The 18,856-nt window shown below is 39.7% G+C and overlaps 2 protein-coding genes across 8 annotated transcripts in view; one reads left to right on the top strand and one right to left on the bottom strand.

Moving 5' to 3' along the window:
- Positions 1 to 1,808, top strand: part of LOC101170586 (thymocyte selection-associated high mobility group box protein TOX) — an 89,123-nt gene extending 87,315 nt beyond the window's left edge. For 5 of the 6 annotated variants that reach the window (XM_011476928.3, XM_011476926.3, XM_011476925.3 and 2 more), the window contains one exon: positions 164 to 1,808. In XM_011476928.3, coding sequence (XP_011475230.1) covers positions 164 to 206 — 43 coding nt within the window. In that variant the 3' untranslated portion in view covers positions 207 to 1,808. The remainder of the gene's footprint in view (positions 1 to 163) is intronic. The other variant, XM_020704533.2, reaches the window with a different exon arrangement.
- Positions 1,809 to 3,880: 2,072 nt separating this feature from the next.
- LOC101158196 (large neutral amino acids transporter small subunit 1) lies at positions 3,881 to 14,353 on the bottom strand. Of its 2 annotated transcripts, none has more exons than XM_011476923.3 (11): positions 14,005 to 14,353; positions 12,959 to 13,474; positions 12,686 to 12,811; positions 11,101 to 11,206; positions 10,962 to 11,006; positions 10,385 to 10,508; positions 10,190 to 10,293; positions 8,252 to 8,348; positions 7,996 to 8,145; positions 6,303 to 6,477; positions 3,881 to 6,058 (listed from the first exon to the last, which is right to left on the bottom strand). In XM_011476923.3, the coding sequence occupies exons 1-11, from the start codon at positions 14,078 to 14,080 to the stop codon at positions 5,982 to 5,984; spliced, it is 1,596 nt and encodes a 531-aa protein (XP_011475225.1). In that variant the 5' UTR covers positions 14,081 to 14,353; the 3' UTR covers positions 3,881 to 5,981. The 2 variants fall into 2 exon arrangements, with proteins under 2 accessions (XP_011475225.1, XP_004070697.1); XM_004070649.4 differs by having other exon boundaries at positions 12,959 to 13,477; positions 14,005 to 14,349.
- Between the last annotated feature and the right edge of the window lie 4,503 nt (positions 14,354 to 18,856).

Raw genomic sequence — 18,856 nt, 5'->3', positions numbered from 1 at the left:
AGCTTTTATGTCTGTGGTGGAGCGGCTTACAAAGCTGGGCCTTTATTGGAAAAGATATCTTTGGTGAAATATCGGATGAACAGATAGATTGTGGCAATGTTTTTATTTTTCTATCATTTAAATGCATCCAAACCTATATTAATCCTGTTCTTGTTTTCTTCAGCAGTGGCATGGGAGCTCGGGACAAGCCTCTCTACCTCACTTGAAGTTCAATGACCTCCACATGTCAGACTCCAAGGAGCTTTCTAACATAACAGCGGCATCATCAATGTATCTGCTTTTACATGTTTTCTTTCTTTCTGATGGATTTTGAAATCCCAAAGACTGCTTCTATTACCTTCACCTACTTGCCAAGCACTTAGATCGGACAGAAGCCTGAGGCTTTTCGTGATCTCGCTTTTTTTCCTCCCTTATCTGTGAACTTTTGTCCACCTTTTTTTGGTTTTAAGTGAAAATGAGTGTTAAACTCATGCCAGCATACTGGAAATGAAGACCAAAATACATTTCTTCTCATTTTTGTATGTTTTTTTTTTCTTTTTGCTCTAGTTCTCTCTCTAGGCCATGGACTGCCCCTTACCTGGGAGGTTAAAATGCTTAAAGCATACTCAAAGTAGGACTTTTATTGCAGGAAACTAGAATTTAGTTGCCACTTCAAGGGTGGATGCACTTCAGAAAAATCTGAAACATCTAAACTGAGATAAAGAAAGGCAACATTTCAATGACGTTATGAACATGTAAGACTTTTGTACATCATCTTTCCTCTTAGTAAAAAAAAAAAGTCTCCCTTGTTTCCTGTATTTATCACAGAGTGATTGTAAATATCACCAAAATTGATTAATCTAATGTGTGTATTGAGCTGCAGTCCCTTGCCTTTTTCCGTATCCTTTTTGTTTGATTATGTGATTTCTGTGCAGGGGGATTCAGTGAGGGAAAACACACACTAAAACGCGTGTTGAAACTATGTTCACTGGTCTTGTATCGCTCCAAAAGGAAAAGGAAAATGCAGAGACCTAAAAGAAAAAGAAAAATGCTGAACTTCCTCCTCAGCTGGCAGAGCTGTTACAGAGAGTGTCCCGCTCTTCACAAGGCCTCAGGACATTGCAGAACTTTAGGGGGTTGCAGACTGACACCTTTTAGCTCCTTCTCCTACTCTTGGACAACAGTCACTCTAACCCACCCCAAAACCTCTTACCTGTAGCCCCGCCCTCAGACCCTTACACAACTTGCCACTTGTACAGGTGAATAAAAAAAAGTTGCTAAATGTGAAATGTTACAAAAGAAAAAAAAATAACAGTGAATTTCAAAGCTTTTGACTAGTTTTATTAGATGTTTTAGCATTGTGTTGAACTCATCTTCATCCCTTTTTGAAAGGAAAAAAAAATCCTTTGTTTGTTTTGTTTTTTTCACTGTAGCGGGATTTGTGTTTAAGACCTGAATGAAGGAGTTAAATATTTTCATTTTGTGTATAAACCTGCCAAACACACCTCTTTAATTTGTAAAGCCAGTAATAAGAGAGCTCTGTTTTGTGTTTTACAATCTGGTCTTTCTATTTAATTTGGTTGCAGGTTTTGCAGGTATTTATAAATTATATAAAGAAACAGGCTTGTTTTCATCAGGGTGCATTGTTATTATTATTATTATTATTAATATTATTATTATTAATATTATTGCTGATCCGACAGCCTTTTTCGCAGCAGTTGTTTATGGTGCATTTTCCACATACTTGTACCAGCATTAGATTCATTTTGTGTCACAAATACTTATTTTTGTTTTCCTTTGTCTGTAATAAAATGTTTAAAGTGGACAAATGGATGTGCACGTCTCTTGTTTCACATAATTATTCGTGGATTCATTAGTTCCCTTTTTTAATTTTAATTTCTCAGTGTTGACTGATTGCTGCAGTGTCCTATACGTTTGTCTTTCCCACTCCGATGTTCCTGAGGTTAATTAGGAGGATTATCTTTGATGTAGTGGAAGGTAACTGCTGTCACATGGGTCATTAGCGGAAGAATTTCAGTTTATTTTAATGTACTTTGACCTTTTTCCTGCTTCTTTTTTTTAAATCCAGCTGGGATCAATACAGTATATTAAGCAACATATTTCTGCCTGCAGGCCATGTTTTTGGTTAAAGCGTGATGATGAAACTCCATCTTGATGCTACATTGCTCTAGCTTTCAGTAAAACACCTAAAAGAAAAAGAACAGCCTTTTACTTATGAATTTCACAGTTGGATTAAAGGTAGCATAGAAATGGGATCATTCGCCCTTTTCTCTCAATGCTCCTCCACCACCTCCCTCTCTTTGCCCTTGATGGTGATGGAGACACACTGCCCCCCTTTGGAGCAAATTCTGAAAATCACATTCATTTTCAGATCCTTGGTCAAAGGCAGAGCTCATTTATTTACAATCCTGTTAAATAAAATCTTGATTTTAACTTTTACACCAAACAAAAACATCAGGTGGGGCAGTGGTTAGCACTCTTGCCTCACAGCAAAAAGGCCCCTGGTTCAAGTCCCAAGAATGTTCTTCCCGTGCATGCGTGGGTTTTCTCTGGGGATTCCAGCCTCCTCCCACCATCCAAAACCTGCTTCATAGGTTAATTGGTTACTCTAAATTGTCCTTAGGTGCGAAAGTGAGTGTGCATGGGTGTGTGATTGTGGTCCTGCACAGACTGGCGACCTGTCCAGGGTGTGCCCAGCCTTTGCCCGCAAGTGGCCAGGATAGACTCCAGCAGCCCCGTGAACCCGAAAGATGAATGAAAACATCAGAAAGGCAGAAATAGCAGGCAGCGGTAGGGCGGTCGACCCATGATCATAATATTGCAGGTTCGATTCCCGCCTTGCACACCCATGAGTCAAAGTGTCCTTGGGCAAGACACTGAACCCTGCCTCTGGTGATAGGCAGGCGCCTGTGTTTGCCAGCGGAGCCGCCTCGTGTGTGTGACTGGGTGAATGGGTCTGTGACTGTAAAGCACTTTGTCCTTGTAGGTAGAAAAGCGCTAAATAAGTATACACCTTTTACCAAAGGCCTTTTTGTAACAGCAAAGGAGGGACATGTTTTTAGGAAAAGACAATGTTTTTGTTTATATTTTTTAAAAGACAAATTGAGAACATTATGATCTACTCAAGAAGTAAAATGGTTTGATTATCCTTATGACTATTAGTATGTCTGTTGCTGTTTTCATCACCTCTTGGAAATCATCACTTTATTCTTTCTCTTATTAATATTCCACTGGTGCCATCTGCTGGTGAAATCTAGTACTGAAAAGAAAAAAATATACTAAAGCTATAATTACTGATACATATTAAAGCTTAATACATTTTATGGTCAAAGTTCATGTTTCTTTTAAATCACAGAACAGCATATAGTGGTATCTTTGTTGTGTGGTAACATAAAGAGAAAATACTCATGCAACATCAGTTGCCTTCGCCTGCCCCAATCTTCCATCAATAATATTGTGTCCAGCAGCTCTGATCATACATCCACCAGCAGCCACCACAGCTTCTCATTTCCTCCTCGGACAGATATGAAGTCTCCTGACAGCACAGGTTTCAGGAAACTAATTGTCGTCCAATACGCATGGCAATACAAACAAGGAAGAAAGAGGAGTCCATACAGGTCGCTACCCAAACAGTTGATGCCTCGCTTGATAAAACTGCTGGGCTGCACCTTGAGAAAATTGGGCTGGGGATATCATAGCCTGGATCAAAGCTGTCTTGAGTTGTGTTTTGTTGGAAACTCTTATCTGCAAAAAGGCAGCGTATGGCCTTTTATTTTTTTTTTGCTAATATACTTTTTTGTCCATTGCATGCAAGAAATATTGGAGTTTATAGACGTGCGTCTTTTGCAGCTTATGTTAACAAAACATTAACAATCAAACGTTGAAGAAAAATACTTTTATTGTTACATGTACCTGCCATGGTCACTGAGATACAACAGTTACAATAAAGACTCTTTACTTTTTAGATTAAAAATAACTTTAGCAGGGTCCTGCCGTTTAGGGCAACATTGATTTGCAGTTACAGATATATGTATTTTATACACATACAGTTAAAATATTTTGTACTTAATATAGAAAAGAAAGTTTGGAGGGGGGAGGGGGGTCAAAAATAATTTATATTTAATCTGAATCAAAGTGCCGCTTTGGACAAAATACTTTCTTCCTTTTTTAAATAATTAAATTTGTTACATTCAATTAAAAGCACAAAGACATTTCTTAATCAGCTGTGCTGTGAAACGAATGTCTTTGGGCTAAATTGCTAGTAATTTATTACTACAAAAGGTGCTTTATTCTAGTTTTAACTGTAATCGATTGTTCTTATTTGGTCTTTTTATAGTAAAAAAAAAATCATCATAACTGTGTTGTTTTTTTACTGTCTATGCCACTTCTTTTACTGCTATTAATCCAAGATGTGTTCAAATCCAGGCCATGTTTGTGTGCTTTTCGTGTGCCTTGATCTCTAAAAAAAAACCTGGATTTGTGGCCTTTGGGCTCACAGCAGACGTGCCTGCAGGTGGTTTCTTTAGTAACAACTTTCCTCTCAAAAATCCAAAAATTGAAAGGCTTCAAATTTGTAGCATTCACTCTGGTCTTGAAGTGACGTTAAGGACGTGAAGCATCATTACGGACACTGGTGGCACAGACGATACATTCAATACAAACACTAATAAGTCCACTACTTTCAAATCTGTACAGTTTTGCCTCACTAACCATTTACAGTGGAATGAAAATAACGCCTGACAGCAACAACTGTAAATAAGACTTAAAGACCCATTCCAATCATCTTTTGAGCTGTTTTGAAAGCGTTCCTAGTGGTCTTTTAATTGTGATTATGCAGTGGCAGTAGTTAATTCGAAATTAACCACTGAATTGTGGGCAGGGCCTGCCTCCTGCTGAGAGCTCTCTGTTTATATGCTCTCCCACTAGCTTACAGCCCCTCACACCTCCAGCCTAACATGACCGGTACAACAAAGATGGCGAGCAATGTTGGAGCCATCCAGACATACAGTTATGAGCAAGATGCCATCTCAGACGAGAAAAACGAAGACGTTCATGGATTTATTTGGAGTTCATAGACATGCTTCTTTTGCATCAAATGCATCAGAACTGAGTGAAACATGAAGCTTTTGGCCTGCCCAGCATATTTTCTAGATGCTCTTTTTCAAACAGCACTGCTCCTGATTCACAACAATTTGAATAAAGACATTCTCAGAAATGCAGCTGTGAGCTTGATTTGCCTAATTTACGTTATGTCCTTCATCAGAAAATACCACAAGTATGTGCTAAAAAAAACAATATTCATTGGAGTGGGTCTTTAAGGAAACGCTTATTCAATGTTTACCTGTGCTTCAGAGTTAGTACAGACTTACTTTTAGAGAAATAAAAAATAAAATGTTTTTAAAAAGTCTATGCAATATTTGTATGGGTTTTTTAAGTCGAGTGTTTTGTCTGAACATGACATTTATAAGCTATCAGTGTATTTTAAACCTGTTTAATTGTTAGTTATACCAGCTAAATCCTCAGTTATTCTTCATGGGTCGCTTTCATATTCTAAAGATATGTAATAAACTATAACAAAAATAAAGACTGTCAAAGCTGTCTGTTCTCTAAACTACTCTTAAGTACACTTTTACTAAATCTGTAGGTCTGACTGTGTGCTTCAGATATATAAACCCTATGTGCTCACATCTAATTTTTAAAAGGAAAGCATTGCTTTCATTAAAAATGGAGGAAATCGAAATGAGATCCAATCTGTAGATATTTATATTCTAAGAGGTTTTGGAATGTGCCTTGAGACGTTTTACACAGGGAATGCTCATTTTCCAATTTTGAGTTGCAGTTCTTGTAAACATGAAAGTCTTCCACATTTGCTTGGTAAAATAACGTTTAAGATTAATAAACTTAAGGGTCAAATCACAAGTGCATGACTGTAAACACTACATGGATGGCCACAGACTTTCTTCTGGCTGGTTTGGCCAGCGTTACTCCGCTGCCTCATGTTGCTCCCTCTCCTCAGGAACAGACATCAGGATCTTCTGACAGAACATTGTGAAGATTTCTGTGGACAAACAACCCATTATATTAGCTTCTAAATCAATCACATATTTATTTTCATTTCATTTGGGGTGTTTTTGCAACACACTGTCCACATAGGCTATCTATAAACAAGTACAAATATATGTGTCTTTTGGGGGAGTCGACAGGATCTCACAGGTTTCAGAACAAAGTGTCGGGAATGCGTATCCAGCGTCACCTGACCAAGCAGAGACAAAGACACCCCTGGAAGTAAACATCTCCCTCACCGAGCATCTTTTGCACCATGTGGGGCTTCTTCCATTTGTAGCCAAGCAGATATGCAGGAATGCCGGTGAGAATGATGCTGGTGCCTACCAGGCACTCGAAGGGAGCGGCCCAGAAGGACACAACAATCATGAAAATGCAGCCCAACACAAACGTGACAGGGATGAAGAGGTACACCTGCAGAAAAGAACACACAAATGCAGGATAAAATGCCATTTTTAAAAGCGCAAAATGAAAATGACAATAATGTGACACAAGACAGCAGCAAAATGTTCATGACAAAAAGGTTTTTCTGATTATTTTAGATTAAAAACTTTGTTTCATGATAAAATAAAATGCGAAAAAGTGCATGTAAAACCCACTGAATTTAAAATCTGTAAGACAAATACTACTTCTATTTTAGGACAATGGTGACCCTGGTGGTAACATGATTTTCCTTTTCTGTTAATAAGACTGTCTGTCTTTTTTTGCAGTTGTTTTATCGAGCTTGGAGGTAAAGTTGTATCTTTCAGCTGCAGTATTGCCGCCCCCTGTCTGAGTTTAGTAAAAATTTCTGCAGTTTTTGCCAGGCCCGTCAAACTCCGGCCCTCAGGATCTACAACCCTGCCTGTTTCCCAGCTCTCCCTGCACTTCTCACTGCTGATGACCTAGATCAGGTGTGTTCAGTCAATCAGAAAGAGATGTGAGTCAGCCATTCAGCAGAAAGCAGGGCAGAGAGAACGGAAGTTGAACAATTCTACAGTTCAGTCTGAACAGTACAGACAGAAAGAAAGGTTGAACAGTTCTGGCTTGGGCTTTTGTTAAATTTTATAATGAAAAATTTAAGAAAAGATGAACTAAATCACTAGTTTTTTGCAATTTAAAGAAATTCTTAAGCATTCTGAGCTTGATTTATGTTTAATAACCATTAACTGAAATAAATAATCAGCTGCATTTTACTGAAAGGTTTAACAAAGCTGTTTTTTTGTCCATGTTTTCCTCGTGATGACATTTTGTCTGTTTACTCCCTGTTATACAACAAATAGGCTGAGAACAGTCCAGCTCAAAGGCCAGATGAAAGGCTGTAATCAACCAGGTAATATTCCCACAATGATGGAGAAACAAAGAGTCGAGTCTTCATTCAAACACCACCACCCCCCACCTTGGAAACACAGTGTGGTTCCACTTCCAACTAATAACAAGATCAGTGATACAATAGTGCTTTTATTAGGAAAAAGACATAAAATAAGGTATTCTTTCCACAACATGTTGATGTTTGCTGAGTAGACAAAGGAGCTGGAAGAGGCTCAGTCCATTCTAAAAAGGGACTCATTCAGATAGTTTGTGTACATTAAACGTTTTGACCTGTAATGATCCTTTTAAGCTACGTGCACACCACCCTCAGCAACACGTGTTCAATCGAACATTTCCAATGAAACGGTGTAAACAAGTGTAAATGTGCATGTTAGGCTTCTGCATTCATAACTGGTGCATTCACGCATTGCTACACAAGTTTCTACAAGACTTTCACCGCTTTAACATTTCGTACCAAGTCTCTACTGAATGTAGTGGGAGACATGCGCTAGTAAACAGTAGAAAAAGAAGAAGAATCCCCTTCCTATTTGTCCAGTGTGACCACCATCCTAAATGCGCGTTCAAGAACCCGCGTTCAGCTTGTTCTTGAACGCACGTCAAATGTCACCTCTTAGGCTTTACCTTGATGGGCCTTCTGAGGTCTGGCTTGGTGAGACGCAACCATACCAAGCCAGCAATGGCCATCCCAACACACAGCCAGGTGAAAAAGCTGAAGAGGTTGATGACAGAGAAGATGTCCTGGGAGATGGTGTACATCATGGACAGGAAGCACTAATATAAAGGAGAAGGAACTTATTTGATCTGTGAAATGAAATCAGCAACGTTTTCACAAATAACTGTCATAAAAGTCATCTGAGTAAATGAGCAAGATTCTTACAGTAAAGATGAGAGATGGCACTGGTGTGAACAGGTCTGTGTGAACAAGTCCCAGAGCAGCAGGGAGTTGACCTTCTCGAGCTCCCGCATAGAACAAGCTAGTATAGAAAGAGTTGTTTATTTTCCAATGAAACATCTGGTCTGTAACCCTTGTGCTATCCTAGGCACTTTAACATTGGGAGTTGGGTCATCTAGACCCATTAGACAGTTCGCTGAACCTTTTTTCTTCAATGATTTGCGATCTTCACTGGTGTCCATGGATTACATGAAATCCTCTCCACCTTTATCCACCTTTGTCATGGTAGGGAGAACACGTCAATATAAGGCTGGGGTCATAGGATAGCACAAGGGTTAAGTAAAGCCGGATATCTTGATCATACAAACAATCTATTCTATCAATCAAGACTTTTAAAACTGTATGATCTTGTGGATTTTTACACTGCGCAACTTTTATACAGAGCCAGTTGGAAATCGTTACCATTCAATATCCAAAAACAGTTCTTAGAAAATGAAGGAGGCTACAGACTGAGGGGATGTAGGAACTTCAAGATCAAACTGATAAGAATCACTAAGAAAGGTTTCTGTGTGTCGGTGTGTGGCACTAAACTTTGGAACGGGTTAAGTAATGAGCTCAAAAAATGTTCAAATATTCAAATATTCAAGAAAATGTATAAAGAAACTCTTATTTCAGGATATGAAGATAAGGGGATTTAAAGATCAACAGGTGTTTGAATAATTCCAAATACATGTGTGAACTTGATTGTGGTGAAATAATCATAGATCCTTTAATTAAAACTAATGACTTTTACATTCTAATATGCAATAATGATTACTGAAATGTTTAAATTACAATCAATAAGCTATTGATTTTGTTTACTTGATCTGCAATGTGTAGCAATAATTACTAGTTTGATGTTATCATGTGTTTTAATGATGATCAATTATTATTACATATCGGTATCGTTACTGTTTACTGAAATCATGAATGAAAGTTTACTGAAGATCATCAATCATTTCTAGGCACTGGATTTTGTTACTTGAAGAGAATCTATCTGATCAGAACCGGATTTAAAACACTGTAAAACTATCAAATGAATGAACTCAGTAGGGGTGGGATTATATAAGCTTGCTTCTTCCCACTCCTTTTCAAGCAATAAATCAAACTCTACTTATACCTCAGTTAATTATCACTGTATTTAATTAAGCATATATGATTTAAGTGACATTTTTGTTTTGTTTTCTGTCTTTTTAATCTATGCATTTCATCATTGCTGTAATGAGTTTGATAAATATGTGTGAATTTTTTATTGCTTTGACTACAATGCTTGAAATAAATCAATAAAATCAAATCAAAATCAAAGCCCTATCCTCCTACCCAGCCTTAGATGTCTGCCCCTTCTAAGTTCTAAGCCTTCTAAGCCACTGGCTGTGTATGAGAACATGACTGAGTGAGTCTGACGTCAATTCAATCGCCAGTTTTTCACAGTACGGACATCGCCATCTTGGAACAAGAAATTATCAGTAGCAGTGATTGGTCCAAGTCAATTTTAGTGAACTACTCTCCCCAATCAGGAGTGAGCTTGTTGGAAGACCCTTAAAGGCAGACTTGGGAGAATCTGTCCAACAAATGCTTTGAACGTTCAAGACTGTATACTTTCTTTGAGGCATCTAATGAGACAGTTTGTAACTTGAATCTTCTTTCACTTCCGGCTTCTCCCATCAGGGGTCGCCACAGCGAAACAACCCTCCCACGAGGACTTAACTAAATAAATGGCAGCAATAGCAAGAAAAAAAAAGCAATTACGTCTATAGGTTTTTGGTTTCTGTGAACCAGTGGGTACTTCCTGTTTGGAACACACAGGGGGAGGGGTCACTCGGTCCAGTTCTCATTTACAGTCAATGTTCAAACCACACATGTCAACACGTCTGTTTTGCTCACCGTGCTGAAGTGAAGAGGGAACCATTGACGGCTCCAAAACAGGACATTCCCACAAAGACAGGAATGAGCCATGACATCCTGCCGAGGTGCTGCTCCCCAAAAGTCTGCAAAACAAAAATACCCATGACAGTAGTTTGTGTTTTTTTCAAAAGCAAATAAATTCCTGATGAAGGTTAAAAAAACGGTCATGCTCACCACAGCAACAGCCTCCGACTCCACCATGACTTCAGGAGAAATAGTTGTGAAGTAGGCCAGGTTGGTCAGAACATACACCACGGTGACTATAGGCATGGATATGATGATGGCCAGTGGCAGGTTCCTATTAAGCAAGGAGAGCAAAGGTTTTTTGGAGGGAGAAAATCTCATTTTCCAAACAATGCCAGACTGTCCTTTCAAATACAGGAACTGAATTTGAGTTTGGTTCATGCATCTTAATATTATTTATTATCGGTCGTGCTAGATTTCACTAACATAGAGGTGGAAAGATCTCAAGCAGCACTGAAGAAATGGATAGAAAACTAAAATATCTAATGTAAATGTATGTTGTTTATTCATGTTTGTGCTGATTTCACTTTAAATACGGTGCCATCATGCTAGTGAAATAAAAGATCCGTATTTATGAAGGAGATGATAATATCATCAGCAAATATTTAAGCCCATCGAGACAACTGTTGTTTTGAATTTGGGCTATACAAATAAAATTGAATTGAATTGAATATTTACAGGGATGACTGTACAATCCTCAAATCAACCTTCATCACTTTTACGTCACCTCTCTGGATTGACCATCTCCTCTGTTACATAGTTCAGATAATTCCTGGAAAGAGAGAAAAAAAGACACGTTGAAAAACTAAGATTGTCTCTAATTTCTGTTCTTAAATAATGTCAACACAGCCAAGAAAATGCCTCACCAGCCGCCAAAAGCAAAAAGACCGCTGTACAAGGCTAGGACGATGTTGTCGACCCCCATTTTGCTGCCTTCAAATGACTTTTCTGGTGTCAAATAAGGAACATCACCTGCAGACAAATAGTCAACTGTTTTTAAAAACACTAAAAACACTGAAAACCCAACCTTTGTCTCAATCTCAGCTTTATGAATTCCAGTCTGCCTGAGCGGCGGCATGCCTGACATTTACAGACAGAGACTAGAAAGTGAAGCTCATCCTTTGATGCGTAGAAATGGAATAAACAGTTGACATTTAGATATGAAAAGAAATTTCAGTTGAATTTATAAACTTGAATCGAATCATTTCTAGAAAGCAGAAGGAAAAAAATCAGTAGATTCTGGGCAATTGATGAATATCTATGTGCATCTGTATAAACAGCCTGGCTCCTCTCTACCTGTTGCTTTCAGACATTAATGAGATTTCGTTTAGTGAGACTTGTAGGGCTCACATCATTTCTCCGATCTGTCCTCTTTCTACTGTCGTCACAGACCAAGCTCTGCCACTGGCGCCAAAAATCGCCATCTGGTTGCCATGGCAGCATGGTGTGGGTGTGTGTGTTGGGAGGGGGAGGTTAAGCACCACAACAATAGTGGGAGTGGGCTTGGAAAAAAAGGGGCAAAGAAGGAGCCTGGAGCCTTTGAGGGGAGCACAGTTTTCCCGCTTTTTTTTTTTTTTTTTTTTTTTTTAGGGCACAGCCTGATTTAGTCTTTCTGTTTTTTGTACTCCATACTTTTTCTCCTCTTCAAATACTTTACAGTTTATTTTGTATATAGACACTGTGCAACTGAAACTCTGCATAAAGGCAGTTAAGTAGTGCAGCGTTTGGCCAATCAGATGCATATGCACATGGCTGCACATCCAAATGCAATCGCACGGCTGCAGACAGACAAGCCTTGTGCTTAGAGTCGGCAACTGTGCTAACAAACTGAAAAGAGAGAGGCCTGCTTTGTGAGGCTCGTTAGTGTGGATCAACAATTGGCTGATCATTAGGTACTTTTTTGAAAATCACTCCATATTGTACACAAATAAAGGATGACAGTTAAATGTGGTCATTTAATTTGCGTACAATGTTCAAAATTCTTCTGTGTTTATTAAATTTGTTGTGTACTTTGGTTGCTGGCATAACAGCCAACAACAATCCAAACTAGAAGGAATGAAACTTCTTTAACCCTTGTGCTATCTTAGATGACCCCACCCTTACATTGACGTGTTCTCCCTACCATGACAAAGGTGGATAAAGGTGGAAAGATTTCATGTAATCCATGGACACCAGTGAAGATCACAAATCATTAAAGAAAAAAGGTTCAGAGCACTGTCTAGTGGGTCTAGATGACCCAACTCCCAATGTTAAAGTGACTAGGATAGCACAAGGGTTACAGAAAACATTCTTTAACTCGCCCTTGAGGTAATCTTTAAAACAATGCACTTTTAGGGTTAGTTTGACATTAGTCAAACTAACAAGAAATATAGTATGAAAAAAGAAAATTTCATTGTAAACACACAGATAAAAACACAACCAGCAGCCCAGACTTGACTTGGCAGCATTTACCTGTGAAAATCTGGATGAAGCCAAAGAGGATGATGATGCACAAAGCAAACAGTTTGGACGCTGTGAACAAGTCTTGAACCTTGGTGGCAGCCCTCACACTGATGCAGTTGACAAAGGTCAGGGAGGCTATGAGAGGTGGAGAGAACCACAACAAAACACTATAGACAGGTTGAAGTCAAGGGGAGGGAGATTTAAAATTTTAAGTTGTTTAAATGGACTTTGGTACGTCAACAAAAATACATTTCTGGGGTTCTGACCACATGTCGTACTCACTCAGACACAAGCAGGCAATAAGCTTGGCAGCACTGTCCGGCACCGGACAGCTGGGGTACAGAGGTTTCAGAAGGTAGGTGGCAAACACCAGCGACACCACATACTGCGATGACGGACGGATGATCAGCATCTCCACCCAAAGCTTCAGAAAGGCTGCAAGTTCCCCATACACCTCCAGGATGTAGGTGTAGTCTCCCCCAGACTTGGCAATAGTTGTGCCCAGCTCAGCATAGCACAGGGCACCCATGGTGGACACCACACCACAGGCAGACCAGACGACCAATGAGAGGCCGGCAGAGCCGGTTTCCTTCACCACACCTGTGGGGGTGACGAAGATGCCAGAGCCGATGATGGTCCCTATGATCATCCCCACCCCGTTGAAGAGGGTGATGCTTCGTTTGAGCTCGATCTTTTCACTTTTAGCAGGAAGGTTGTCGACGGGGGTAGAGGGAGCAGGAGCGATAGGAGACTCTTTTTGTTCCACGATAAGACCCTCGTGGCTGGAGTCAGCTTCAGCTGCTGGAAATGACACCAGAAGAGATTCAGATTTCTGATCGATTTGGTTTCAAAATAGATTACACAGGAAATACAATGTTACAGACTTTTCAGTCTTGTAATAAACATTTATTATAGGGATTTTCTATCCAGTAAAAATTGTCCAAACTTGGAAGAACTCAGATCAGCTAATCTGCACACAGTCTTGTTAATACAAAACAAGGAAAGAAGGCAAAAGAAAATGTGATCCCACACAAGAGAACAATTTGTTTCTCCCCTAAGATGGAAGTCAGATCACCAGATAACTTTGAAAAACCAGTTTCTCAACATAAAGTCGTGTCTACACACAAACTGCCTGAGAGTGCAAACGGTTTGTATTTTTTTTAGTCAACATATGCCCGCATCTACCATCTGCATCACCTGTTACCCACACACACCCAAAACAGCATGGTGCATCTGTTCTTGCATCAGATGATGTTGCGTCAGAGAGCGCATATTAAAACGGTGCACAATGTGGGACCTACAGTAGAGTGAGCAGAAACTGTACTTACCCCCCATCTTCTCCTGGCTCACTGCCTTGGCAACACTCTCTCGACTGCTTCGTGACTTCAGCTCCGGCTCAGCCATCTTATCTCTCAGTTTGGACTGTCGTGTGTTACCTCTTCCTCCCCTTCTCCTTCTCCTAACACTCCCTTCTGCTTGATTCCACCCTCTGCCTTTCTCTCATAAACACAACAGTCTCCCTCTCAGACTCTGTGTGTCTCCAACACACGTGCACACACTCCTGTCTTCGTCTGCACACACTACCATCGGCTGTAATTCATCCTACACTGATCCTCTCTGTCGCTCCCTCCCTCCGGCATCCAACAGGGAGGAGCTGGGTCTCTGTGATGCTGCACGCACCAACGCCCATCACTAGGGAATTGTGGGATATCTGTGAGGTAAAAGTAGGTTACTAGGAGGAAGCATGTGGCGGGCCCACCATGTGACGCAGTAATCTTTCTGTGTGCCATCTAATCCTGTGGTGTACATTATGTCCTTGTGTGTGAGCCTGCGCCTCCAGTGCTGGGATGGATGCTGCAGGGACAGTGCGCCCTCTAGTGGTGCCAACACCTGGTGTATGTGAGAAAGGTGAGAGCACAGAAAATGGAGACGCTTGAAACATTTTTATTTTTCACACTGGATAAAATTTTATGGACATTATTACAGTATTTATGTATTACAAAAATTCTTCGCTGGACCTTTCAGAATGGTTTCATCCATTCAGTATACCAAGAATTTCTAAAACAACATTATTAATCATTTGTGTGTCTGTACATAGTTTGCTTTATGGAGCATGACAATCATAATTAGAGTCTACAGCAGAGGTCTGCAACCTGGGGCCCCAGACCCACGACTTTGACTACTCTTTTTTAGCCGGTTAAGGAATGCCAAAATGAATTTGATTTTAAAAAGTAAACATTTTTCAGAATATATGGCACATCAAGGGACACAAAACAGTTAGTCAAGTCAAATTTTATTTAACTCTTATAAAAACAGTTGAAGGACAGTATGTATTACGCTGCAAGGGTCCTGACTACAATGCCCATAATGCTCCAACAATCCATCAAACTTTGGAGTTTACCAAAGTCAAACGGATTTTTGTGAACCACAAAAAATCAATTTAAGGTTAGTAAGGACAACCGTAATTCATACTTAAGGTCCTCCAAATTATAAGGCAAATTGTCTTTAATTATAAAAATTCAAGGAGTTTTAGGGCCATGCTGTCCAAAAATTAAGGTAATGGTCATTTATTTAGTTCTGACATATTTCAATCAGTTTGACAAATTTATGGCTGAACTGCACCAACAATGACAAATGAAAAATTGTACAGCTTTGTGTTTTCTTTGTTTTTTTTTTACTCTGCTGACATCATAAATTGCTGCATTGAGATGATCCTAAATATGGTACAAGGTGCCTTTTATTTTGAAAGGAATTTATGTGAACCTTTGTCAGAATTAATATAAATGCAAATCAGTTTCTTATTTTTCAAAAGGGTGAAATAAGACTTTGTAGCTCAGATTTTGGTCAGTAAGAAATCGACCTGAATGGATTTTTAAGTGTTGCAAACCCTTAGTCTACACTGATTATACAGTTTGTCCATCCAGGACATTTTCTTTTGTGGGAGACAAAATGGGCCAAAGTTGTGTGAGTGACCAATGTTCATCATTTTTTGAAGAAAAGAGAAATGTAGAGATGTTCAGAGTGCAGCCTTTATAACATAATTTCACATTTGAACCATGAGTAGTATAAATACACAAACAATAACAAAAAGGGGGCATGTGTGTCTGCGTTTTTTTATTCTAATTTGGCATCAGATTTGGCAGAAGTTCTGCAGAAACAGTTGTTGAGAATTTATTTTACAACAAATGCCACAAACTCTGCACGATTGATTGATTAATTTTCTTTTGACAAAAATATCATAAATAGATTGAGCTCCTGGACTTCAGAATGATTAAATTATTTGATTTAAAAAATACATAAGTTAATATGATGTTAATATAATGTTAATATGTCAATATATGTCAACATTCCAAAATTATTTTGAGCAAATGTTCCATGATTCAACACTGCCCTGACCAGAAATAAGTGTATTGGTGCTTGCAACATGTGGAAAACTGACCCTGAACGTCCCTTTGTGCTTGATAAACCACAATTTACTGCAGGCACGTGCAGAGGGGGGGCTCAAGCACCTGCCCCTTTTGCCCAGATGCCCAAAGTGCCCTTTTTATTAAAGGTGGGTTTTTTTGTCCCATTTTCATGTGTCAAATCTTGTTTGAAAGTTAATTTACAAATAGATCCATCAATCAATAAAAATTCAGAAATTATGATGAACATGCCCCTCCCTGACACACTCCTGGCAGCCCCTCCTCACGTGCCCCGCCCACCCCTTTGCTCGCTGCAGCAGAGTCGGAGCGCGGTGCAAAACTGTAAACAGGTAGGCAGGAGATTGACATAGACTTGCAGATCTCACAATTCGTTTTTAAGTTGTTGGGCTGGTTGCCCCCACCGAACACGGCGACTGATTTGAGACGCGCGCTACACGGCTGATCGTTGTGTTTGTGTTTGGAGTTAAAGCCCACAGAGAAAAAACAGCTAGTCAGTAGATGGGGACAGGATCCAGTAAGAGGCCACGCCCAAACCTACTTGGACTAACACACACTACTGACTCCGCCCAAGTCATGCCATTTCACATCAAATATGACAATATCTATATTCAAATGAAACCACAGATGTGTCACACACTGCAAGACAGGTTGAAGCTTTTGTTTTGGCAGCTACAAGAGAAGACATAATATAGTCTGCCATCCTTAACGTTGTTGTCATAAAGTTTTAAATTTGTCCTTCACGTGCCCCTTTTAAATTTCAGCTCCCGCCCCTCCAAAGGTCTCTGCACGTCCCCTATTTACAGAACAACTTACTTTGAGTTGTAACCCTTGTGCTGTCCCATTGGGTCCAGATGACCCAAACCTTACATTGACGTGTTATCCCTACCATGACAAAAGGTGGATAAAGGTGAAGAGGATTTCATGTAATCTATGGACACCAGTGAGGGTCACAAATCAGAAAAAAGGTTTAGCACACTGTCTTGTGGGGTATAGATGACCCCACTCCCTTAAAGTGCCTAGGATAGCACAATAATTGACTCATGTCCCTGTGAGTGCCTTCTTAAAGCTGCATTTCACTTTTTTCGCCACAAGATGGAGAGCCTAGCCTGCTTCAAAAGCTTAAAGCTAGACTTTAACCTGCTCGTCACAAAATGAGCATTCAGAGAGTGAGCCCCGTTCTGTTACACAGTGCGCGCGCACGCCTGCATTTCTCTCGTGCATGACAAAGACGACTAGTATTCCCCGAGCTCTGCTCTCAGCGAGCTTCTTGGCTCTGACGGGGAGACACGAGCCGTTACTGGCTTCACGCCAGGGCACTTTCTGCCACGGGTCCGGGGACTTTTCCCTGGGTAATAGTCGAGAAACCAAGGTTCTCCGCTTGTAACCCAGAAAGCAAACCTTCCAAATGTCCGGATGTTACACGTGATCCACGAGATCTTTAACTATGGGCTTTGACAAGATGTTCACGGTGATGGTTTCCTGCAATTGTTACATTCGTTTAAATGGATAACAAAATTAACACATTTGAAATGTGCCGTCGAAAAAAAATACATATATATATAGGTTCTTTCAGCAAATACAAACTTGTTACAGCGCTTGAAGATGCGGTGCATCATGGGAAATATTGATATACGTAGCACTGGTTGTTTCAGTTTAGGTGATGATTGTCTAACTTTTAACTCCTTTCTTTTCTTCATTTTCAAAAAATTCAAACTTAGTCAAAAATTAAAAAATGCACATTTCATGCATGCAGAAAAATAGTTGAATTTTAATTTATTATGAAGTAAAATGAAATAGATATTTTCCCTTGATGCATTGCGCCCATAGAAATGATAAGTTTACTGTGGTGTGTTAAGTACAATAAAGCTATAACAGGCAAATAAAAGGCATGTTTCAGACGCTAAGACATCAAAAGACTTTCACGGATGTTTTTCATTTCATTGGACCAGAACCATGACTAAGAGTTCTGCATAATGTTGGTGTTATATAGCAGAGAATTTCAACATATACTTCCTGTGTGAGTGGAAGCTCATTGTAGAGGTCACGTGCTGAGTGTTCGTCACTCCTCCAATCACCTCGGGGAAGGTCTGAGTCAAGAGCCAATCGTTACCCTTGCAGGGTATCACCTGATTCGGGTGAGCGAGTGAACAGAAAAATTGGGCCACCGCACGCAGTTTCAGCAGGAGAAGCTAGGTGGTGCTGGTTCACGCGCCTCCCAGTGGATGTGCTGCGTGCTGGCTTGGAATCACTCGCGGCTGGCGAATGAGTCCGATGTATGAGGTGGAGCAATGCTCCAGAACCCAATTCAGACTACTCTCCACTCACATTTTAAATTTTCACATAATTATGAATATATTTTCTCATTCCTGTTTGTCATCTACTCCTGATGTTGCAGACAATAGACAAATAAAGAATGAAGTTTGTTTTAACATGTTCTTGTGGCATTTTTCTCATGATTGAGAATATAAATGAGGAAAATTAAACTTAAAATTTAGAATAGTCTTCTTTTTTCAAATTGTTGTAAATCGGGAGCAGACGAGCTGTAGGAAAAATATCTTCTTTGAGACAGAAAAATCGCTGAAGGTTGAAATGACAGCATGATGAACTGCTCGAAGTGTATGATCGTAATTGGCGTTTCCCTCTTTTTCTTCTGCAACACTAGTTCACAAAAAAATCTTGCTACTGATATAAGAGGACATGTGTTAGCTTGACAAAAATCAGAGCACAAGCTTTCCAGTTGAGTTTGCTTTATTTC

The sequence above is a fragment of the Oryzias latipes genome, chromosome 7 (genome assembly GCF_002234675.1).
Source record: "Oryzias latipes chromosome 7, ASM223467v1".
NCBI classification, from domain to species: Eukaryota; Metazoa; Chordata; class Actinopteri; order Beloniformes; family Adrianichthyidae; genus Oryzias; species Oryzias latipes.
Note: the sequence above shows the minus strand (reverse complement) of the source record. Positions and strands in the feature narration are given on the sequence as shown.